The following is a 24,738-nucleotide window of genomic DNA, read 5'->3' on the forward strand; positions in this document are numbered from 1 at the left end:
TACAGGGGTAAATGTTTTGAAAGCTTGATGGCATTTATAGTGAATAAGAATATTAGGTTTCAGACTGTTTATGAAATCTGTTCCGCTGGGTATTTGGCTTTTTAGTCTTTCTCTTTCCCCCTTTGTCCTTGCAAACTATTAGAGAAACTTAAAGACAGCTAACTAGTGATAAAGTGATTTTGGACTTGCATTTTTCAAGGACTAGGTAGTAGGGAAGGAGGAAATGTTAAATTAGATGGTTGACATTTCAGGAAGAGGAATAAAGTAAAATAATAATAATAATGAGGAAAAGGTGGAATAAAGTTGCTTCAAAAGCACAGCTATTGAGTAAAGAAATTGGAGCCCTGGCCAGGTAGCTTAGTTGGTTAGAATGTCATCCAATACTCCAAGGTTGCATGTTCGATCTCTAGTCAGGACACATATAAGAATCAACCAATGAATGCATAAATAAATGGAACAACAAATCAATGGTTTTCTCTCTCTTTTTCACTCTCTAAAATCAGTAAAATTTTTAAAAGGAGTAAAGAAATTGTAAAATGTGAAATGATAATGCATCTGGGGCCACCATGATCTTTTCATCCTTCCATTTTCATAAGGTCATAGAATGTCAGCGATGAAAAACTCAGCAGTTGAGCATCGACCTAGGATCCAGGAGATCGCCGTTCAATTCCTGGTCAGGGCACATGCCTGGGTTGCGGGCTCGATCCCCAGTCGGGGGCGTGCAGGAGGCAGCTGATCAATGATGACTCTCTCATCATTGATGTTTCAACTCCCTCTCTCCCTCTCCCTTCCTCTCCCTGAAATCAATAAAGATATATTTAAAAAAAAAAAAAAGCATTTTAGAAATGAATCCACAGTAAAGCCTGTCTTACTCAAGTTGGTCTCCCCTGAGGTACCATTACTCATCTTGGTCTCCCTCAAGGTAACTTTTACAGAGAAATGCCTCAATAAATACTGACTGAATGGATAAGCGGGGGTGGGTAGACTCATACTCATTGAACAATTGCACCTGATTTGGGGGAGCAGTCTTCTAATTATATAACACAGTATCTTTTTTTTTAATCTTTATTGATTTCAGAGAGAGGAAGGGAGAGAGAGGGAGAGAGAGAAACATCAATGATGAGAGTCACTAACTGGCTGCCTCCTGCACGCCCCCCACTGGGGATCGAGCCCTCAACCCGGGCATGTGCCCTGACCAGGAATCGAACTTCTATCTCCTGGATCCTAGGTCAATGCTCAACCACTGAGCCACGCCCAGCCAGGCTGTAACACAGTATCTTGATTGATTCTTACTGCAGCTCTGAAGGGGATATTGACTCTTTTATGAATGAAAAACTGAGTTCAGTAACTTATCCAAGATTACAGTTCAGTGATGAAACCAAGATTCAACTTGTGTCACTCGTATGCTACCTCTACCCAATCTTGCCACCATTACCCTTATTGGCTTGAAAGTTTAAGTCACTCTTCTGATGCCTTTTTGGGAGCTACCTGCATAAACACCATGATGGTGGAGGTAGGGGAGTTGACCTTGTAATTCAAAGAGAGCTAACCTGACCTATGGTCTTTTCAGTGTTTTCCAAAAAGCATATCACTTTAAGTGTTTCATGCTCACCCAGTCCTTGCTCTATACATCCCTTCACCAGGGTCCTCATCACTGTAATCCCCTTGTTCCTCCCACCACTGACTGCTGGCTAGCACCTTGCAACTCTGTATCTATAGCAAACATCTATTATAGTCACACTGTGAAGGACTATTTTAGTCATTTTAAAAATTTTTATCACTTTGGCAGGAGTAGAAATTATTAAGTCCAGAGACATCTGAATACAATTACTCCTAATGTCTTTGACAACCTTAGTTATGTGTACCTGGCAAATGGAGACTTCCAAAAAAGACGTCCTTGATGGCAAGGACACAAAGTGATTTTCTCAGAGCAGAACATGTGAAATTCCATCTCAGTCCCTGGAGTCTGGGAAGACAATGAGAGAAGAAAGTAAGAATATTGCCCTTGCTTTCCAGTCACCTCACGACAACCTGGAAAACAAACGATCCCTTTCTCCAACATTACGCCCTTTCTCTCCTCATTAAATTGAATTAACGTTTGAGAAACAACAGTACAGCCAGAAGTGCTTTCCTTAACAAAACTGATCTCTGTCTACTTGCCCACAGCACCTACTATTTCACCATCTGACAAATTTAATAATTTACCTTGTTAGTCTCTGTATTGTCTGGCTCCTCATCCCGGTTATGAGCTTCATATTGCCCAGAGCTGGACACATAGGAGACTCAGGAATGAGACTGAATGTGTGCTGAGCTCGTGCTAAACTACCTAAAGCTGCCTGTGCGCTGGGACAGGGTCGCCCTCGCTACAGGTGGCTTCTGATCACCTGAAATATGAGACATGCTGTAAGTCAAAACTACACCCGATTTTGGAAACTGAGTACGATAAAAAATTAAAATATCATTTGAGGTTTTTCTATTGGTTACATGTTGAAATCTTATTTTGGGTATATTGGGTTAAATAAAATGTATGGTTACGTTTTTACTTTTTATGAACCTATTCGAAATTTTTAAATTACATATGTGGATCACACATTTCTATTGGACAGCACTGGTATAAGGAAACTAACCATACACTGAATCACGCCATCTTTTATATCTCTCAGCGGTTCCTCACAGGATTAGCTGAGATTCTAAAAGCGATGTCCCCCGCCCTAGCAGCTTCGAATCCTGGTACCTGCGCACAGAAATCTCGGGTCACAGATCTCTGAATGGCAGGGACTGGAAAATCTGAGAGGCATTCTGAAAGGGAATAGGACCCCGGGAGCAGGCCCCGATTTTTGCTTCAAGAAGATCCCGTTGAGGCGGGGGCAGCAGCCGACCAAGCGACACATCCTTGAAGGTTCTCCCGGCAGTTACTGAAAAGACGCCAAAAAGGCCCAACCCGCGCCCCGGGCCCCAGCGGCCTGGGGGCGTCCACTGCGACCTCCCCAAGATGGCCGCCGCCAAGGGGCGGGGCCTCCGCTACACCGCCCCCGCCCCCGCAGTAACCGGTGTCGATTGGGTGAGACGATTCAGAGGTGAGCGCTGATTGGGCCATATGGAGACGTGAGTCGGCCAAGACCGGAAGGTGGTTTCAGCCCTGGAGTGCCGGGGTCTGGGTCTCAGCGTAGGTCCCTTGGGATGTGGAGAGGTGGCAGCATGTCGGCGGAGCTGGGGGTCGCGTTTGCCCTGCGGACAGTGAACGAGCGCCTGCAGCAGGCGGTGGCGCGGCGGCCGCGGGTGAGGAAGGGGACCGTGTGGGGACCGTGGGCGGCCGCCGTGAGGAGGGGGACACCTGCGTGGGAATGGGTCGTCACGGTGACGCAGAGGGCTCTCCCGGAGGGGCGGGGCCCGTTCTCCGCCTCGGCATTGGCACGGGTTGCAGAGCCCCAAAAAGCTAGCGAAGGGCTCGAGCCCCTCAGTGACCTCGAGATGAGCCTGTCAGGTTTCCTGGAGGTTGGCTTATTTGGAACAGAAGGTATCCGGGGGAAATGACCGGTCTCCAGGCATCGCGGCCTTTGCCCATCCCGCTTGGTGTAGGAGTCAACAACCTTAGCGGACCGGGGAAGGGCCAGGCCTGTGCCCAGCCAGCAGCTGCTAGAAAAGACATCTCCTACAAGAGCACCCTACGGAGGCTAAATTCGCCTGAGATCACGTGGGTGGCAGGTCCAACAGCTAGTAGATGCTCCGTAAATGTCGGTTCCACACGTGGGCGACGTAGCCGGCGGATTGATAGACCAGACTTGAGAGGCACCTAGCTGCACTTTCGCGTTTGCGGCAGGAGGGAGCTGACATCTAATCCCCTTAAGGGGAGACTCTTTTCCTTATATATGTTTTGTCTCCTCTTGGAATTTCATTAGACCAAGGGTCAGTCAATATCTGCCCTCCTTGGATGGTGTGGAGTGAGACACAACTCAACAGAGAGGTCAGCTCATCAGTACTTACGGTGTCAGAACTCAGAATGCTGGCCTGGAACTCAGACACCGAGAGTGGACCGGTGGTTGCCAGAGGGAAGGACGGTTGGGAAATGGGTGAAAGAGGTGAAGGGATTAAGTACAAATTGGAATGGGGGACATTTGTAATACTCTCAACAATAAAGATAAATTTTAAAATAAATTAATTAAATTTTAAAAAGAAGTACAAACTGATAGTTACAGAATGGGCATGGGGATGTAAAGTACAGCACAGGGAATATAGCCAATAATATTTCAATAACTATGTATGGTGGATACTGGAAATATCAAGGGGAACACTTTGTAAACTATATGATTGTCTAATCACTATGCTGTACACCTTAAACCAATACAAAGTAATATTGAAAGTAAACTGTAATTGAAAAATAAAATTTTAAACGCAAGAAAAAAAAAAAAGCTGGCCTGGAGACAGAAAACCTATTAGTATAGCCTTTCCTTGGCTACCAGTTAGATAGTACCTTGAACAAGTCACTTAACTACTCTGGCCCTAGTTTCCTCATCTGCATAGACAAGGAAATGAACTCTGATTGCTCTAAGCTCACTCCTGGAGTTAATGTTCTATGATTCTCCAAGTTAAACTAGGGATTTCCCTAATAAACATCACACTTGGAGATTCTCCCAGCATAACTCTCAGGCAGATTTGCTGCCTGTTTCACATTTCTGTCTGGAAACCATCAATTCATCAACATAATCCTCGGAGTTACGACATGATGTAATAAAAGACTGTGAATAGAGTCCTCAGAAGGAAGAAGAAACTCTTTGTAATTGACCTGACTTTTCAGGCCCTTTGAGAATGCTGTGATTCTGTAAAAATTGCAAAAGGGTGCTGGGGTACATGAAAACTGAACTATGTAAGGAGAGGTGAATCTCTTTTCTTATTGTCTCTGTGGATTTTGTTGCAGTAGGATTTGGGGAAGCCTTGCTTTTTATGTAATGGCTATGAGAACAGGGTCAGATAGGTCTAATCCTGAGTCCAGAGTTTTTTTGTGTGTCCCTGCCTCAGGTCTGCTGCTTGTTCTTGACTAGATTGAACAGTAGATTACATAGTTATTCTAAGGCTGCTTTTGAAAATGAATGGGGTCAACATTAATAATTATACCAGAACGAGAAAGAGTTTCCAAAGCTGTTAACCTGGGGGGGGGGGGGGTTCATAAACCAGAAGTGGCCTTCCTTCTACTTGGAGAGTGATGCCTTCCCTTAATGAAGTGATTCTTAAACCTCCAACTTTGGTGTGCAAGAGAATCATCTGGAGAGTTTGTTAAAAAGGAGATTCTCAGACTCCAGCCCCAGAGATTCAGATTCAGTAGGTCTAGAGTGGGACCCAGGTGATGCTGACACATTTGCTCAAAGACTGCATTTTAAGGAAATGTACTTCTTTTACTTACCTGTCCAGCTCTCCTGAGAAATGTCTTTTCCTAGGTATTAAAGTAACTAACATATTAGATTATATGCAATGCATTTGAAAGACATTTGGTCAGCATTATTTGGCACTGATCACCCTGCAGTACTGGAAAAATGGAGCTTACCAAATACCAAGTTAAGTTCTATGCTGATCTATTGTACAGGATCTATCTTCTAGGATTTATCAGGATAATATTCCCAAACATTCACTCATCTGGCTCTTTCCCTCTTGGCAGGATCTCCCAGCCATCCAGCCCCGGCTAGTAGCAGTCAGCAAAACCAAACCTGCAGACATGGTGATTGAGGCCTACAGTCATGGCCAGCGCACTTTCGGAGAGAACTATGTAAGAGCCCTTTACCAAACTGCCTTTCGAAGAGTCATTTTGCCACACTTCTGACTTGTCTTTTTCTACCCTTTAGGTTCAGGAATTGCTAGAAAAAGCATCAAATCCTAAAGTAAGTAGATATCTGAATTCTTGAATTTGTATCTAAATCTTGGCATTTCAGTTGAAAATTAGACCCACGTTGGTGGTTGAGTTTTAGAGCAGGAGGTTGGGCTGCAATAGAAATGTCTACATTCACCTTCAGCTCCCAATATTTCTCAGTTAGGTTTTCTTTCTTTATTAAGATTATAACTTTCTCCTTTGTAATTTTTTGAAAATGGTGATTTCTAAGAGCTTGCTGTAATCCTGGATCCTTTTGAGATTTGAAAGCTTTTATAAGTTCATTCTTTTCTTTTTAAAGGATTTTTTTTAATCCTCCCTTGAGGATATTTTTCTCTATTGCTTTTCAGAGAGAGTAGAATGGGAGTGGGGAGAGGGAGAGAGGAAAGGAGAAACAAACATCGATGTGAGAGAGAAACATCAGTTGTTTGCCTCCTGCACATGCCTGGGGATCAAGCCCACAACCAAGGTATATGCCCTTGGCTAGAATTGAACCCAATACCCTTTGGCCCAAGGGCCGACGCTCTAACCACTGAGCAAGCTGGCTAGGGCTAATCAGTTCATTCATTCGTAATGGGCAATATCTGAAAGATGGAGGGAGTTGATGGGAACAAGGAAAAGTAACAGAACAGAAGCCTTAGATGTTTTTCTAAGCATCTGTAGGAGCCTGGCTGAAGGTGATGGTAGTGCTTTATTGCATACACATGAAAGATGAGATGGGAGTATGCAAAGTATTTGAGCTATCTAGGCCTCTGTAAAATCTACATTATTGTTACCTTTTTCTCTTCAGATTCTGTCTTCCTGTCCTGAGATTAAATGGCACTTCATCGGCCACCTACAGAAACAAAATGTCAACAAATTGATGGGTAAGATAAACTCCAAATATGATCATTTGGTTTTTCTTTTTTAGTTTGTTAACATGTTGAATTACACTTACTGATTTTCAAGTGTTAAATCAGCCCTTCATTCCTGGGGATAAACTTTGCTTGGACATGAAGTATTATCCTTTTAATATAAATTTGCATTTGATTTGTTAGATATTGCTTAGAACTTTTGCATCTATATTCACAAGGGACATTGGTCTTATAGTTTTCTTTTCTTGAAATGTCTTTATTTGGGTTTCATATCAAGGATAAATGCTGGCCTCATAGAATGAATTGGGAAGTATTCCCTCAAGTCTTTTGGAAGAGTTTGTGTGGAATTAGTATAATCTCTTCCTTAATCATATGGTAGAATTTACCAGTGAAGCCTGGAGTTTACTTTATGGGAAGATTTTTAACTATAGTTTCAATTTCACTAATAGATATAGGGCTATTCACATCATCTGTTTCTTCTTGAATGAGCTTTGGTACTATGTGTCTTTCAAGGAATTTTTCCATTTCATCCAATTAATGAATTTATGGGCATAAGGCTGTTTGTAATTCCCTTTGTTATCCTTTTAATATCTGTAGTCTGTAATGATGTCAGCTCTCTCATTCCTGATATTAGTAATTTTTGTCTTCTCTCTTTTTTCTCCTAGTCTATCTGGCTAGAGGTTTATCAATTTTATCAGTCTTCTCAAAGATTGACTTTATTTATTTTTCTCTATTGTTTAATTATAATATGTTATGTAAGCAAAAATAATGATGTATTGTGGGATTTATAACATGTAAAGGCAACATACATGACAATAATAGCATAATGAATGGAAAGGAAGAAACGGAAGTTCACTATTATAAGGTTCTTAAACATTATGTGAAGTGGTATACCACTTAAAAGTAGACTGTGGCCCGGCCAGGCGTGGCTCAGTGGTTAAGCGTCGACCTAGGATCCAGGCGATCAGGGTTCGATTCCCGGTCAGGGCACATGCCTAGGTTGCGGGCTGCAGCCGATCAATGACTCTCTCATCATTGATGTTTCTATCTCTCTCTCCCTCTCCTTTCCTCTCTCTGAAATCAATAAAGATATATTAAAAAAAAAAAAGTAGACTGTGATAAGTTAAACTCAGAAGCAACCAATAAAATAACACAATAAAGAATTATAGTAATGTCAGCAAAGGAGATAAAATGGAGTCACAAAAAATATGTGAAATGGTGTCTCATGGTAGTTTTTATTTACATTTCCCTAGTGACTGATGAAGATAAGCATCTTTTCATGTACTTATTGGCCATTTGTTTATCTTCTTTGGAGAAATGCCTTTTCAAATCCTTTGTTCATTTTTTAACTGGGTTATTTGTCTTTTTATTGGGTAATAAAAATTATTTATATATTTTAGATACCAGACCCTTATCAGATAAATGATTTGCAAATATTTTTCCCCATTCCATGGGTTGTCTTTTCATTGTTTTGATGGTATTGTTTCTAGCTCCCCATCCCAGAAAGTTTTAAGAACATGGTGATATCATGCCAGAGAAGCACTTTGACCTCCACTGGTTATTCTTTCTTTATTGTCCTCATGACCTGTTTCTCTCAGTGTGAACTGAGATGAAATCAGACCAAGCCTGCTAGTAGGAATCTCTGCAATTATAAGCTTCTTGGAGCATATGGATACATATGCTGCGTGATTGTGGTATGTTAGCATTTCCCTCCCCTTATTCATTTTTGCTGATTAGACAGCAATGGTCTAACATTTGAATTTATATCTAGTAAAACTTTTACTTAAGTCTTATTGGCAGAATTTAGACTTAACCATCTTTTTCTTTTTCGGGGAATTTTTTTTCATCAACCAGAAGATGTGTTGTATGTTGTTGCTTGCTGCAGTAGGGTACATGAAGAATTGCCTTGCCTCTTTCTCATTACAGCTGTCCCCAATCTCTTCATGCTGGAAACAGTGGATTCTGTAAAGTTGGCAGACAAAGTGAACAGTTCGTGGCAGAAAAAAGGTTCTCCTGAAAGGTTAAAGGTTATGGTCCAGATTAACACCAGTGGAGAAGAGAGTAAGTCACCAGACTTGTATTATAGATTTTTCTTCCCTTAGGATGGTTGAAGTACAGGAAGAATAGCAGGTCTAATTTATCTGATGGCTAAGGTTATAGAAAGAAATCACAGGCCTTTAAGTAAGCTGCATTACGTAGTATCTAGATGGCACGATGACATCCACACCAGCCCACATAGTAGTCTTGAATACATCATTAGTTATTTCTTAATTTTTTAGGAGGCAGACAAGGAGAATCAAGAAGGGGATTGTGAATTTAATCTCCTGAAAATTCCCAGAAGACACCATCACTCCTGAAAGTGATTGCAAAATTACATGAAAAGTTACTCTTCTTGGGTCCTAAAAAGTAAATTACTTAGTGTTACATTGGGAGAACATAGAAGAAAAATCACTCCGCGCACCAGGCAGTGAATATCTTTCCAGGGCTTGGTTAACAGTGTAACACAGTGAACAGAGCATGGGCTTTGAAATCAGAAAGTGGTGGGTTTGAGCTCCACCACTTTCCAGCGTCATAATCTTGCATAAGTTACCTAACTCCACTGTAGCTCAGTTTCCTTGTCAGGCAATGATATCATAATAGTACCTACTCCAGAGGGTGTTGTGAAGATTGAATGTGCTAATGCAGATAAAGCTTTTGGCATTGAACCTTGCACATCTTGTTAGCAATTTGCTTACAGATCAGTGATTTGCTTCCAACCATCAGAGCACCAGTATTCACCAAAGCTTAGCATGAAGGAATTCAGTATATGCATCTGTTTTCCAATTAGGCCCTGGAGTCGGTTCTACCTGGGTTCAGATCTTAGTTTCACAATTTCTATTTGTGTGACCTTGGAAAAGGTACTGAGCTTCCCTGTGCCTCGTGTTTAGAATAGAGATAGTAAGAATACTTACTGCCCAGCTGGGCATGGCTCAGTGGTTGAGCATGGACCTAGGATCCAGGAGATGGTGGTTCGATTCCTGGTCAGGGCACATGCCCAGGTTGTGGGCTCGTTCCCTAGTCGGGGGCGTGCAGCAGGCAGCCATAGGTCATCTAGTCTGAGGATCACCTCTATTACAAGGAAGGGATGAAATGGACTGTTTCTCTGGCTATTTAAAACATTTTGGTACATGGGTCTTCTTTATTTTTTGTGAAGGTAAACATGGCCTTCTACCTTCAGAGACAGTAGCCTTGGTGGAACACATAAATGCCAAGTGCCCCAGCCTGGAATTCGTGGGGCTGATGACCATAGGAAGCTTTGGGCATGATCTTAGTCAAGGACCAAATCCGGACTTCCAGGTACTGGGGACCAGGGATGGAGGATTGTTTATGTGCTAAAGAAACTTCTTAGCAAAATGCTGTTGCAGGCTGGCTGTTGCAGCAAACTTCAGAGACATCCCAGATGCTGTCTGTCGGGTATTACACCCCCCTTCTGAACTTTTCATTAAGAAAAAAGAACAGGTTCCCGAAACCCCACAGACCTCACAGCTCAGTTTGAACCTGTTTAAAACAGTGTTTAGAGAAAATGAGCTGTTTATTCTTTTCCAGTGACATAGTTTTCTCAAAAGTAGGAGAATTTGCTTTAAAAAAAATTTTAAATTAAAGAAACTTTCAGTAACTTTTGGCAATTTCAACAGGCCTTTGAAACCATGAGAAATAAGTAACCTTTATCAGAGATGTTCAGATTCAGCCACTTCCAGGCATCCTTAAAGAGACAGGGATAAAATACATGTCACACTTGTCTTTCTGTCAGATGTTAGTGTCCCTCCGGGAGGAGCTGTGTAAAAAGCTGAACATTCCTACTGACCAGGTTGAGCTGAGCATGGGCATGTCCATGGACTTCCAACATGCAGTAAGTATTCTTCTGGGTGCCATTTGATGGGAGGGTCCAAAAGGCCACAGCAGACATCAGTCTTTGCTGGAGAAACCTTTGAAATGCCTCAATATAGCAATAGGGCATCCAATAGCAGTGGTTCTCAACTACTCTAATATTCCCCACCCTATTCTTTTTCTAAATGAAATGTATAGAAATTATAGCCTAACACATAATTTTTTAACTCAATATAATTCCCTAAATGGAATCTAAAGGAAAATAAGAAATTAGCTATAATTTTTAAAAGGCATTTATTTCACTTTGTAAATGCTTGGACATAGCTATGTGACAGTAAGTCGTAATAAAGTCTGATGCTTGACCTTATGTGTAGATTCACCATGAATGCAACAGCTGTAAAAACATACTGACATATGTTGGCAGCTCAAATACATGATTTTCTGGAACAGTAAATAACTTGATAAAGTTCCAGAAATCAAAGTATAAACTTCCCTCTGTGTAGATAGTATTTGCATTGCTGGAAAATTATATATAGTAAAACAGTGCAAAAATACTTTGTGTTTATAAGTAAAATAGAAGTAGATCCTGTGCTGAGACAATGATGAGGATATTTTTTCATCTACCTGACCAGGGAACATTAGAAAGGTATGTGGGCTGCGAGACAGTTTCTCACTGTGCTGATGTTTCCCACACACAGCTGGATGTCTGATAGCCCTGTGAAAGCCAAAGAAATCCTGACTTATTTCTAAAACATCCCTCTGAGGTCATACTGCCCCAGGGACAGCCACTGTCCTGTCCTCCTCCTCCTCGGCTGCATTATCAGCCAGACTCTTCATAGAGGCCCCTCGAGAGCCAGAATGAGAGGCACGGCTTCAGCATTGGCTGCAGTCCTCATTTTAAATTCAGCCCTCAATACTCGCTCTTCTTTCCCACAGATCGAAGTAGGATCTACGAATGTCCGCATAGGAAGCACCATTTTTGGAGAGCGAGATTACTCAAAGAAACCTGCCCTGGACAAGTCCACAGCAGATCTGAAGGCCCCTGTGGAGGTGGCCCAGGCACATTGAGCCAAGAAACAACCAGCAGTGGCTCACAGCCCGTGGGCCCTGTCCAGGAAGACTAACTATGCACTCACCTGGATTTTCATTTGATATCCTCCTGATTCTGGCACAACCATGATCTCCTTGTGACCTGGAGAGAGCACGCTGAGGATCATGTGTATTGATGGAAATCATCTGTATTTAGTGTCTGACGTAGGAAGCTTGCTTCAAGTAGTGGCTTTGGATTGTTTTTGAGAAATCCTGACATTTCTGCAGAACAAATATCAATAGCCAGGAATTGAGTTCAGTATTGAATCCTGCCCAAGAGCACCCATCAACCCATGAATGCCTTTCCCAGGTTAAAATTCAGTCACTGATGCCTATAATCCACCAATCAGAGGAATTCTCATTTGCCATCCACTTTAATAGAAAATTCCCTGTGGTTACCAGCTTCATACAAAGCCCACTGAGTAATCATCTTCACTGCTTTGCAGCAAGGTGATTTTGCCTCCCCACCCCTACCCCATTTCTACACCGCCCAGAAGATATTTGTCTCTACTCTGGAATAGCAGTACAGGTAACTTCAGGAAATGGCTCAAGTTAATGCTCCAAACCCAAATGGTTGCTGATGAGAACTTGTGTCAGTGGCCACCCTGTGCTGCTGTGTTGACCCTGAAATTTATAGGGGTAACAGAAATGGGACTTGGGCCTTTCTAACATCCTCCTGAAGAAACAGGACTTTGAGTTTTTTCCCCTGGGCCCTACAGTGATGAGAAGTTAATGATAACGATTTCTCATCCATTGTAATTCTCTTCATGCTGATTTCTTATCAAAGAATCTTGTAGTTCCCTGGAAATGAAAGATTCCTTCAAAGCCAGTTGAGGGTTCACAGTTTCAACAAGGCCTGACTTTGAGGCTCCTGTTCCTGAGGAGCACTTTCTAGGTACATTTATAGACCTCCCTCCTCCACATACACACTACTGATAAGCCAGAATTGCAGCTCTTGTTTGTTAATAGAGTAGCAAGATAAAAAACTAGAAAGCATACTTCTCAGATAGCCATGGCAGATGACTTTGGTCTGGGTTGTTTATTTCCTAGATGGTTTTTTCTTATTTATTCAGGCTCAAATCTTTAATTTTATGAAATAACTTTCAGAACAGGATGCTGCTGCCAAATGTAATTTTGTAAAACTTCAACCATTATGATCCCTGCACTGTTTCAGTCAGAGCTAGAATGTGATGTTTCAGAGTCTATTAAATAAAAATGTGAGTTTGAATTATGCCATCTGTGCCAATTACAAAGCAATTAAAAGATTTATTTTTATGACCTGGTGTAGTGAATCAGTATAACAGGAGAGGGGCATTGGAATCGACAGGATGCAGCTGTGCCGTCACTGGCATTGTACCAGCTGGCTTTGGAGAAGGATTTCCCTTGGGTCACAGATGCAGCCAGAGCCACACCATGGATGAAAGAGGGATTCTGAACTTCCAAGGGCAAGAAAATGAAATGTTGGCATTTCAGGAATTACAAAAATAGAGGTTAACTACCTCTTGCTTCAAGAAACTTAAATTGCCTCTAGATGGCGACATTGGCTAACCTGTGGGGCAAGCACTGGGGCTCCAGGGTCAGCAAATTACCTTGGAACAAACTCACATTTCAGTGTCATACCTTCTTTATGGGGCAGACATGGAGGCCAGAGAGGACCCTCAGCTGACTCTGGCAGAGCCACTAGGTTCTTTCAGATAACCTCCTTTGCTAACTCAGCTGAGGGTCCTGATGGTGGCTGTGGAGTCCTTTGGGAAATGTGATATGGTCTGGCTTGTGCCTAGAGATTGAGAACAACAAGGAGGTGGGCTATGGGTGGTTGAATCAAACTCAGATAAGGAAAGGAAGCCAAAGTATGTCTGTCCTATGTGCCCACAGCAGGCCAGGACTCTTGGCAGAGAGAAAATTGAGCAAAGTTGTGTCTTTGTCTTTTGTTACTATGATGGACAGCAGGTCTGAAAACCAGATTTTCATCAAAGCAGTGACAGCATCCTCGGCAAATTTCCAGAGTGACAGGAGCATGCTCTCCTGGGTCAGGCCCACCCATGCAGCCCCATACTCTCCTGCTTGAGAGTGCTGTCTGCAGCCTGGGCCCTCACCTGCCCAGTGCCAGCCTCAGGTTTCCACACTCCAAGTCTTTGTCCTCAGGAAGTGCCTCATGGATTCTGACCATGGCATCTCTTAACAAAGCAACCTCTTAATACTCAAACTATACTCCTCACTTTTTAAAACACTCATGGCACATAAAGCACCATCCCATATATTCTCTCCTTTTTCCCTAACAACAGCCGGTAGGGGAATTTAGGCTATTTGCCAGCATCCCTTTGTGGATTGGACAATTGTCTGAGGTCAGAGCAAGTTGAGAACAGGGCAAGAGATAAACACAAGACTTGATTCCTGGTCCAGAGATTGGCCACTACACCACACTGACATCTTCTGTTATCTCAAGCTTTAACAATTGGTAAGCGGTATAGTCTTAGATTACAGGCTTAATTTAAAAGAAACGTGTTACCATAAAAGAAATGTATGTTTTTAGTCTGTTGCAATGGTTGAGGACTGACACATCTTAATGCAGAACAAACTCTGAAACCACAAGCGGTGGGAATGAGGAGGAAGGAGAGAATCGAGCCCGGCCTGAGTGGAGTTAGCCTCTCCTGTCATCGTATTTCCCTAACACCCACATTCCTCCCCCAAACTCAAACTGTCCCAGAGGCCGCAAGGCTCCAAGTGCACAGAACTGTGCCCTTCATCCCCTACATCTAGACTGGCAGTGAATTCTGTTCTCCAAGGCTGGGCGAGGAGAAATGAGGTCAAACAGGACATTCTTAAAATCCAAGGCATCTTTGCCCTTTGAAAAAAAGTGGACCTGTGCTTCCCACCAAAGCTCTGAAGGAGGAAGGACTCGCCCACCAGTTCCTGAAGGGCTGTGATAAGTAAGGGTGGATGTCGTTATGGTGCAACTGGAAATGATTTGCTCTGGGAACTGTGACTGTCTTTACCATGAAATCAGTTGCCTGCTATTACATCAGCCTCATGACTAAAGGCAAAAGAATCCAAACCATCCACCAAGATGTTTTACTAATCTGCCCTCTCCCCTCAGGAAGCACATAGGTAGACAGAAGAGCTGCTTTCTTTCCCACCCAGTTTGCATGGACGGGCATATTCTATGGCTGTGTGTGGTTGAGTAGCTATTTACAAGCTAGAGACCCTTCAACTTATTAAGCTCCTCTCCCATAATGACTTCAAGGTCCCAAAGGACCTCAGAGCTAACACTTTTTTCCCTATAAAGTCCAGCACAGATGAGCCGAAATGGCCTGTGGTGGGACTGAGGGGGTCTTTGAGCACCCTTCTTGTATTGAAAATAAATTTTATAAGCTCAAGCTCCTGAGCTTTGAGATCACAAAAGAGCAGAAGCCACCCTTGGAGTGCCCGAGTGCCTTCTAAACTGTTCTTCCCACTGGCTGTCTGCGCCTGCCCCCACCCGCGGGCGCTCCAGCGGCGGGAGCTGAGCTGCTCTCCAGCTTCGGAGCTAAACTTGGCCCAGCTGCCAATCTCCAAAATAAAATCAATGTGTGACCTTATTCACCAGCTGTACCGAAGAAACTAGCACAAACGAGGGCCAACTTTGAAGCCAAAAAGGGAAGATGAGATGTTGGGAGAGAGAGAAAGAGGGGGAAAAAACTTGGCTGGACATGAAAGGTGTCTTGTCTGTCTGTTCCCCATTAGGCGCAATTCTCTTGCAATCTCCAGCCTCGACATAATTCTCTTGACCAGAAACTCTCCTGAGAGATAGTGTCAGAAGGAAAAACAAACAGAATAGCATCTCTGACAGCAAAGTCACTTAAAAACCTATGGGGAGGGGGAGGTGGCCAGGGAGACATGTCAACACATAGGGGAGGGCACTCCTCTACAGCAAGCCACCTGTGGAGACACATTTACCCTGGGAAGGGACAAGAATAGGGCAGGAAGAGGAACCCCAGGTAGGGCTGTGTGCAAGGCCAAGTCCAGCCCAGGAAGCAAAACTCCCAGTTCTCTGCCCTCCCAGGCCCTCTGATGCCTCAAGATCCACCTGTGTGGCTGTCTCAGCTGTGCACTCAACACGTAAATCCCTGGGTTCTGGGCTTCTTACAGCCCCATGGTGCATTGAGAGGGTCCAGAAGGATTGCTATAGAAAAAAGCGGTCCCAATTTGTCCTAACTTCACTTTCCCATTTCTGACCGCCACCAGCAGCCATGGAACCCAGCTCTCCCTGTCAGCTGGCAGCCGGTTCCCCAGGCAGCAAAGGCCCATTCTCCCCAAGCCCCTTTGACCTGCCTTTGAGCTAAGCCCTGCTGGGGAAGCTAGGCCCCACCCTGCAGGAGCCCAGGGCATGAGGATTCTGGAGTGAGGGGTGCAGGGCAGGAGAGGGCACAGTTCTGTGCTCAAGTTTCTGGGGCAGGCATTCTGTTATAGGAGAGAACTTTTTTTAAAGGAAGAAAAACTAATCAAAAGAAAGAAGCAAGAGCTTTCCCTGCCTTTCGGACTTGTTTATTACTAGGATATCTGATTTCAGCAGAGGAAGCCGGCACTGGAGCAAGGTTTTTATTGGCCGTGAGCAAGAGGAATTCAGGGTTTGCCTTTGATTTGGCGTCTCCAGAACATGAGGCACTGAAGAGTGCTCGCTGCTTTGATGGAGCAGCTCAGGACTTTGGGGCCCCCCAACTCCCTGTTTTCTGTAGTACCCACTAAAATTCCTTTTGGGGGATGAGGGTGGAGCAGGGGCCCCTGAGTGGAAGGTGGCCTCATAGACATTTCAGAGAGGAAAACAAAATAGGGGACAAAGGTAAAAAGTTCTGAAATTGGCTCCAGGGGAGCACAAGTGAGGCTATGCTCGTCACCCCCCTTCCCTGAGTGGGGACCTGGAGGAGGGAAGGTCTGGTTTGGATGAAAGCACAGTGTCTCTAGCAGACAGAGCTAGGCAGGCTGCAGTCAGGCCTGGCCTGATGGTTTCAATGTGTGAGGAAGATAAAGGCAGAGATCCGCTGAGGCAGCCTCTGCCAGCAGCACTGGGGCCTGGGGCCCGGCTGCCCTCTGAGGAGGCGGGATTACCAGCTGGGCCACAGGCTTGAGGAGCTGCTGCTGATCCCCAGGGCTCCCCATAGACACCTTCACACACAGATAGCCCCTGTTTGGGGTCTGGAACCCCAGCCAGCTTGATCTTACCATAGTCCTGGGTAAGCTTCCTGCCTCCTGCTGGCTTCTAAAGGGGGGCATCTATGCCACTGGAGAAAGAAGAATGGTATCCCTCCATTTAGGGACTTCTGGATTAGCCCAGCTATCTCCCTTTCTCCACTTTTCCCTCTGGAAGAACTTAGGAGCTGAGGTCTCTAAGTATTCCATTGAGGGTGGGAGTCAGCTGCGAAGGGTGCTGGGACTCTGGGACCTGCACTGATGGTAGAGGGCAGCCACTCTGGTGGAAGGTGGTTCTGCATGGGTATGGCTCTCTTCCTTTTCCAGGTTTGTGCCCAGAGGCTGTAAGTCCAGGCGAGAGTCACCTTCTCCCTCTGCAAGTGTGGGTCTTCACAGGCCTCTCTGTGTGCCTCCGTCACTGGTCACAGGCATCTCCCAGACAGAGTATGAGCCTCGGCTGTGGTGTTGGCTGTCTCTAGCATGGCTTGCACACCTGGGAAGCCCAGGCCCACTTTGGCAGCCACTGAGCTGAGGCCCAGAGCCTGGGGCAGGGGGTGGGGAATGGGGAAACAGGGCTCTCACTGTGTCCACTTCAAGGAACCCAGGCATCAAAAGGACTTTATGCAGTAAGTTTGGGAGCATTCAAGGAGAAGAGCTGCAGGAGTTAAAGTAGATGGCCACACTGGGGGAGGGGAGCACATACACATAAACACACACACACACACACACACAGCCACTGAGCTTGCTCCAAGACTCTGGCACCAGTCTGTCTGGGTTTGAATCCCATATCTGTTCCTTAGCAGTCAAATTACCTTGGGCCAAAGACTTTACCCCCTTGATGCCTCAGTTTCCTCATCTGTAAGTAGGGGTGATATTAAGAGCAGCTGCCCCATGGTGTTATTGTGAAGTTTAAATGTGATAAAGCGTGGAAAGTGCTATGCGCAGAACCTGGCACATAGTGGAGGCTCAGAAGAGGTTGGGGACCGCGCGCTGGCCCAGCCCGGTTGGGCTTCGCAGTCTGTTTGAATCTCCTCAGAGAAACAGGGCGGAGCGCTGATGGACAGAGCAGATAAGGACTGTTGGGAAAGCGGTTGCCTTCCTTGGTAAATGAAACGTGATCCTCTAAGGCTGAGGAGGAAGGGGTCCCTCCAAGAAGCAACCAAAGCTCAGAGTGCCCACAACAAGCTCCCTTGTGGATGTCTCCCTGAGTGCGGCTGGAGCACGGGGCTGGACACAGGAGGTGGAAAGGCCCAGCTTCCCCTTAACACTCTGCCCAAACAAGGACACCCAAGCCTCCCCTTCCCTTCCCTTCCCTTCCCTTCCCTTCCCTTCCCTTCCCTTCCCTTCCCTTCCCTTCCCTTCCCTTCCCTTCCCTTCCCTTCCCTTCCCTTCCCTTCCCTTCCCTTCCCTTCCCTTCCCTTCCCTTCCCTTCCCTTCCCACAACTTTAAACTAAAGACCTAACTAGGGACTAGGGCATAAAAACAGTAAATCATCCCAGAGTGAAACCAAAACTGGATACTCTGGCTCACACACCCTGGGCGTCGAGACGCCAGTGACACACCCAAGCTGCCGGAGTGAGTCCCCAGGTCCCCAAGACCGGAGGCCCAGAGGGAGGGTTCCTCTTACATTTCTCCCAGCCTCCCCTCCATGACCACCGCCTTCCAGCAAGGCAGCCTGATAGGTATTAGGTAGTAAGCCGGCCACATGCACAGAAGTCTGACCTTGACCTTTCAGAGAGAGAGAGAGAGAGATGCACACAGACAGAAAGACAGACAAGGAGGAAAAAAGTACAGAGAGAGGGAAAGCAGCGGGAGATGACAAGAGAGACAAACTCCAAAGGGCCAGCCCCAGTAACCAACTATGAGCCCACCATGCACCAAGAAGACAGCTGCTGCAAGAAATGAGGGTTCCACGCAAAGAACTTTTCCAGAAAATTAGAAATCCAACCTGCCAGGCTGCTGAGCCTCCCCTGTGTGTAAATGAGGCTGTCTTTCTGAGGCACCCCATGACTGGAGGAGCTTCCCACTTGCTCCAAACCAGTGAGAGACCCATGGGGAAGGGGCTGTGGTGTTGGGAGAGGGCGACAGTGACTCAGGGGACCACGCTTGGAAATCTATGGAGAGCCACTGAGAGGTGGAGCTCCTGAAGGCTGGACATGCAAGCCCACCCCAGACAGGGAAGCTCTCCCAAGTACTAAGCCTCCTTCAGGGCACTGAAAGCAGGACCAAGTAAAAGCCACCTCTGGGGGCAGGACTAGGAAGGACCATTGCTTTTCATCTAGATTCTTTCACACTATTTCATTTTTAAACCAGATGGGTGTATTGCTTTGATAACAATTTTTGTCAATAGTAGTGAGGCTAGAAGCAGGCTTCTCTGTGGAGGAACATTTGAAGTTTGCCTCAGCTGTGGCCCCACCCTTGAGCCTTGCAAAAGGACACCCCACTCCTCACTCTCACCAGCCCTCCTGGGCCCAGTGCCCGGGGTGACCCCAAACACTCCAGGCTTGTCCTCTGCCTCTCCTCCAGCCAAGAACAACGCTTGCAACTTTCTCCACCAAAGGGCTTTTTGCTTCTCTTCTGTTTTCTTCGGTGCCCTGGGGTGTGAGGGGCACAGACCTATGAGCCTGAGCCCTGCGTCTGGGAGACCAGAGAGCCACGGCTGCCCATCCACACCCACCTCTGTGCAAGGTAGCAGGTAGAGTGCCAGGGGTGTCTCTCCCTCTTGCTCACTGCTCTCCAACCACAGGTTCCCGACTCTTCCTTGATTGAACACAGCAAGCGTGCTTCCACCTTGCTGCCACTTGCTATTCACTCTGCATGGAATGCTGTCCCCCCCCAAATCCATGGGGCCTGCTCCCTCATTCCTTCAGAACGCTGCTCAAAGATCACCTCGTCAGAGGGCCTTCTTCATCATTCTTCATTCCCTTACCCTGCTTAACACCTTGCTGACCGGTCACGAGATAACTCATGTCTGAACTTACATTAATTTAAGTAATTTTAAACACCTTGCTAACTGGTCATGACAAAAAGTAGCCAGCCGCAGGGGCGAGTTCTGGCTCAAAATAGCTGGTCAGCAAGGTGTTTTTTGCTTCATTGATCTTATACCATCTATTAGATTATATGTATGTATTTGTTTATTTACACATTACCTGGCTTTCTCTGCTATAATGTTAGCTCCATGAAACCACAGACTTCCTTTTGTTTTATTACTATCTCTTCAGTGCCCCAAACAGTATTTGGCACATGGCAGATACTCGGTAAATGTTGTTTAAATAAATGACTAAGGCCTCAGTAACACTTTGTTGGACAAGTTAAATAAATGTCTCCTCTATTCGTTGGGCACTAACACAAGCTGGGAATCATAGAAATAAAGAAAATAATTCCCTCTTCCGGGACCTTACATTGTAGTAGAAGAGTCCAATATGTAAGCCGTGAACTATAACATAGAGCAAAATGATGCAGGTACCAATAAGAAAAATGGCAGCAAGCCCTAGGGGACAGCAGGTTAGCTGACATTTACTGAGGACTCATATGTGCCAGGCTGCGGTGTTCTCTGACACCAATCAATTCTCCAATTCTCTGACATCTACTGGGTGTCCTACAATTTAATTCAATTCTAACATTGACAACTCCGAGTTAGTGCAGACCCCTCAGGTTAAGGGCTCAGTCTCACAAGACTACTTCAGATGCCAGTTGCAAGTCCCAGGTCACCTGTATGTCTGACTGACTGGCTATAAATCATCAGAGATTTCTACAACTCCCTTTTCAAAAAAAAAATTTTTTTTGCTAGAAGGGCTCACAGAATTCAGAAAAAAAAACTTACATTTGCTGGTTTATTATAAATGATATAACTCAGGAACGGCCAACTAGAAGAGATGCATAGGGCAAGGTATGGGGAGAGGGGATATGGAGCTTCCTTACCCATTCCAGGTGTGCCACCATCCCAGCACCTTGATGTGGTCATCAACCCAGAAGCTCATTGTTCAAGAAGGTTTATAAAGCTCAATCTCCACCAGCCCCCCTCCCTTTTCCGGAGGCTAGTGGGTGGGGCCAAAAGTGCCAGCACTCTAATCACTTGGTCTTTCCGGTGACTAGCCCCATCCTGAGGTTATCTAGACATACCACCCTATACTTACCTGGCAAGGGAGATGCCATGAGCATGAAGGTAGTTTTCCCAGGGCAAGGCTTATCCATTGCACTCCAGATGTGCTGACCCCTGCGATTTCCCCAAATGTGGGAAACTCAACTGCATAATTTGTGGCAGTGGGGGACCGTGGTCACACTCTCCACAAGGAAAAAAGAAGTACCACCCTAAATCAAGTCATTAGCATAATTTCAGGTGTGCTCAAAGGGTGTCCTTAGGGATAACTGAAGATACTCCTATTACTCAGGAAATTCCAAGGGTTTTAAGAGCTCTGGGTCAGGAACCGGGACAAAGACCAAATATATTTTTGTATCATACTGAACAGGCTTCATTTTCATATGTCAACACAAGAAACATCCAAACCTATAGAGAACTTTTATGCATTTATTTGAGCCAAGCTGACAACAATTGCCTGGAAGCGAAATCTCAATGGATTGAGAAAATGCTCCAGAGAATGGCAGTTTTGCAGCTTATTTTATATACTAGAATAAAAGGAGGCGTAAGAAGGATTACATGAAATCCGTTGGTGGTAAATTAAGGGGGAAGGCGCAGGAGAAAGCAAAGCAGAGAAATCTCTGAGCTTGGGTAAAAAGCAAAGCGGAGAGACACATATTTCCTTTACATTGGTGGGTACAGGATAGTTAATACTTAACATTTACAGCACAGAGACGATATTCAGGGAACAAGACAGTGAGGAGTTCTGTGGTCTTGTGCTCTACTGCACAGATTGCTCTGACATTTCAAAGTTATCTTAGATGTAAAAAGGCAATAAACAGGCTCACTTAAGGTAAAGATTGACCTTTGTCAAGGAAGCTACAGGTCTAGGACCAGACTACCTGCCATGACTCACTTTTAGTTAAGAATTTTTATGTTCAGTCTCTGAGTTTATAAGGCCCACCATGCTGGCCTCCCCAAGCTTGCCAGGTTTGGTATGTAGTCCGTTTTCATCCACACATATAACTGACACCATCATCACAATCCTCTGAAGTAAACACTGTTTTTATCCCCCATCTCACAGATGAGAAAACTGAGGCCTAGGTAAATCAAGTGACTTGCCCAAAGTCACGAGATCAGTAAAATGGAAAGACAGGATTTGAACTCAGCTTCAGAGTTCATGCTCATAGCCACTGTGCTCACAGTGAGATGTTCCATCATCTGGGAGAATGTGAGTAGATTTCACTTAAAGGATGAGTCAGGTTTTAATAGAGAAGGAGATTACAACCCTGGGAATGTCTAAATTATACACAGGTACCCAGTATGTGGTGAAATCTGAGCACCAAAGGGAAGCCCTTGCAGCCCCAAGTATTCATTGAGGTAGGAACGAATTCTCATTCATTCCTTCTGGTGGAGGCACAAACACCTGTCATGAACACCCTGTGTGAATGTTCCAAAGGACAGGAGCTCAGCACAGTCCCCACAGGGAGTATAAGACAGGGAAGAGGGGGACAGAATGCTCAGAAGAATGGGCAGTCGAGTTATCCTGGGAAGGAGGCAGGAGAATGGATGGGGGTGGGGGGAGAGGTCAAAGGCACAGGTTCTGTGTGTGCCTCCACTGTCTTTATAAGCTAATGGAGCCCTAGAGAAATGTCGAATTTGCATTATTGATTCAATTATGGACTATGATCTTACCCACTGTTGTCCTGGGTCTGTGTTAGGACCTTGCCTCTGAAAGGCAACAAACCATGGCAGAAGGAGCAAGAAAAGCTAAAAAAGGTGAACATCCAGCCCAGCCAGGCATGGCTCAGTGGTTGAGCATCAACCTAGCATCCAGGAGATCGCAGTTCGATTCCAGGTCAGGGCACACGTCTGGGTTAGGGGCTCGATCCCCAGTTGGGGGCCTGCAGGAGGCAGCCAATCAATGACTCTCTCCCATCATTGATGTTTCTACCTCTCTCTCTCCCTCTCCCTTCCTCTCTCTAAAATCAATAAAGATATATTTAAGAAAAAAAAAAAAGGGTGAACATCCAGGGTGGGGCCTCAGACAGCTGGGGGAAGAGAGCAGAGCCTGGAGGGCCTGCAGCTGGGGCATGTTCTGATTGTACACATGTTTCTAGTCTCAATAGTTCTACTTACCCCTCTCTTCTAGCTGCGTAGTGAAGCTCCTTTGAAAAGTTTCTGCCTTCCTTGACTCCCTTAGAAGAATAGGGGAGGGCTAGATCCTGGTTCTCCTGCCAGCTCTGGTTTGGCAGTGGACATCTTTAAAGGCTCAGCTTAGAGAGGAGCCAGGGAATCAAAATAAGAAAAACTTAATGGGAGTGAAACTGGTGGGGGAATTGTTGAAAGCCCCTTTTCTCCCCTAGAAATTATAGAGCATGGCTGTTAAAAATTTAGAGTCCAGAATACCCAGTTCAAATCCTGGTTCTATTACTTATCCCTATATATCCTTGGGCAAGTTACTATTAAGGTAGCTCTTCACCTCAGGTCCCTGTCTGTTAAAACAGTCACCTTCACCCTGTTGTGAGGACTGACTGAGCTAAGTCTTACAAAGTGCAGTCAACAACGCCTGGCACAGGATAAGCACTCAGTGATGCTATCCTCCGTTCGTGCAGGCCCTGCGGTAGCTCTGGTCTGCTCCAGTCATGGAGAGAGGGGACAGAGACAGTCACCCCATTTCCACTCTCAGCTGCTCCTAATGGAGGGCCTGGTCTATCCTGGGGTAAAAGGTCCCAGCCACTCCTTGTCAAGGGGGAAAGAATCAGCATTGAAGTTGGGGACCAAAGAGAGGCTGGCTCTCGGCTAGCACCTGGCAAAGGCGAGCTCTTTATGACAGGGGCATAGCATGAAAGCCCCCAGACCCTTAAGGGAATATGATGGTCTGGAAGAGTCATGTGGGTTACACTTCTGCCCCAGATTGGACTAAACCTTGTGGTCAGCTCCACTCCCCTGCCTCAGTCAGGGCTACTTCAGCCTGGTCCCGGTTATCATAGTTCCTTATCCCTACTCCTTTCAAGAGCTTATCACACACTAGGGACTTTGAGCAAACTCCCTAACTAGATTTCCTGTCATAGGGACCTGAGTTTGAGTCATCTTTTTATCTCAAACGAACCAAGACAAAAAGATTTTCATGTAAGTCACTCATTCACTCCATCCTGCACCTCTGAGGGCAAATAACCAGGAGCTTCCTATTGGAAAAGCTTTGAGTGACTGGGAGAAAAGAGCACTTAAAAAGGAATGGGCCCTGGCCAGGTAGCTCAGTTGGATAGAGCAGTCATCCCATACGCCAAGGCTGCATGTTCCATTCCCAGTCAGGGCACATACAAGCACCAACCAATGAGCCCAGCCAGTATGGCTCAGCAGTTGAGCACAGACCAAAGCACCAGGAGATCCCAGTCAGGGCACGTGGCCGGGTTGAGGCTCTATCCCCAGCAGGGGGCATGCCCGAGGCAGCCAATGTATGTTACTATCCATGTTTCTACCTCTGTCTCCCTTTCCCCTCCTCTCTCTCTAAAAAAATCAATAAAAACATTTTTTTTTAAAGTAATCAACCAATGAATGCATAAATAAGCAGAACAAATCTCTCTCTCAAAAATCACTTTACAAAGGAATCAGAAGGTAAGTTCACAGCTCTGGCTCTTTATCACTCAATGAGTGATTTGGTTTCCTCATCTGCACCTGCAAAATGGGGAAGACACCCCAGTGCCATTCACCTCCCTGGGTGGGTAACAGGAGCCAAAAATGATGACCAACAGACAGGACGACGTTTGTAAATACCTTCACCAAGCACCTCATTCCCACCTGTGGGAAAGCATCGCCTTATTAGA

The 24,738-nt window shown here is 45.3% G+C and overlaps 1 protein-coding gene and 1 long non-coding RNA gene across 5 annotated transcripts in view; one reads left to right on the forward strand and one right to left on the reverse strand.

The window, feature by feature from the left end:
- LOC308553649 overlaps positions 1 to 12,938 on the reverse strand; it is a 69,079-nt gene extending 56,141 nt beyond the window's left edge. For 2 of the 4 annotated variants that reach the window (XR_013998261.1, XR_013998263.1), the window contains exons 1-3: positions 2,628 to 3,006; positions 2,206 to 2,384; positions 1,866 to 1,966 (exon numbers count right to left, since the gene is read on the reverse strand). This is a non-coding gene — a long non-coding RNA (uncharacterized lncRNA). Of the gene's footprint in view, positions 1 to 1,865; positions 1,967 to 2,205; positions 2,385 to 2,627; positions 3,007 to 11,714 lie in introns of those variants that run through there. The other 2 variants (XR_013998262.1, XR_013998264.1) reach the window with 2 other exon arrangements.
- PLPBP (pyridoxal phosphate binding protein) lies at positions 3,096 to 12,942 on the forward strand. Its single transcript, XM_081129683.1, has 8 exons — positions 3,096 to 3,279; positions 5,651 to 5,758; positions 5,835 to 5,870; positions 6,648 to 6,723; positions 8,638 to 8,772; positions 9,905 to 10,047; positions 10,502 to 10,600; positions 11,515 to 12,942. The coding sequence occupies exons 1-8, from the start codon at positions 3,181 to 3,183 to the stop codon at positions 11,644 to 11,646; spliced, it is 828 nt and encodes a 275-aa protein (XP_080985809.1). The 5' UTR covers positions 3,096 to 3,180; the 3' UTR covers positions 11,647 to 12,942.
- Positions 12,943 to 24,738: the final 11,796 nt, after the last annotated feature.

Source organism: Miniopterus schreibersii (assembly GCF_964146895.1).
Source record: "Miniopterus schreibersii genome assembly, chromosome: 2".
Lineage (NCBI taxonomy): Eukaryota > Metazoa > Chordata > Mammalia > Chiroptera > Miniopteridae > Miniopterus > Miniopterus schreibersii.

What these genes read in the sequence shown, in the direction of transcription:
- PLPBP (XM_081129683.1), top strand. Translation starts at nt 3,181, where the DNA reads ATGTGGAGAGGTGGCAGCATGTCGGCGGAGCTGGGGGTCGCGTTTGCC. An exon ending in GACCAAATCCGGACTTCCAG is followed by an intron (nt 10,048 to 10,501) that starts GTACTGGGGACC and finishes TCTTTCTGTCAG; the next exon opens with ATGTTAGTGTCCCTCCGGGA. An exon ending in CCATGGACTTCCAACATGCA is followed by an intron (nt 10,601 to 11,514) that starts GTAAGTATTCTT and finishes TCTTTCCCACAG; the next exon opens with ATCGAAGTAGGATCTACGAA.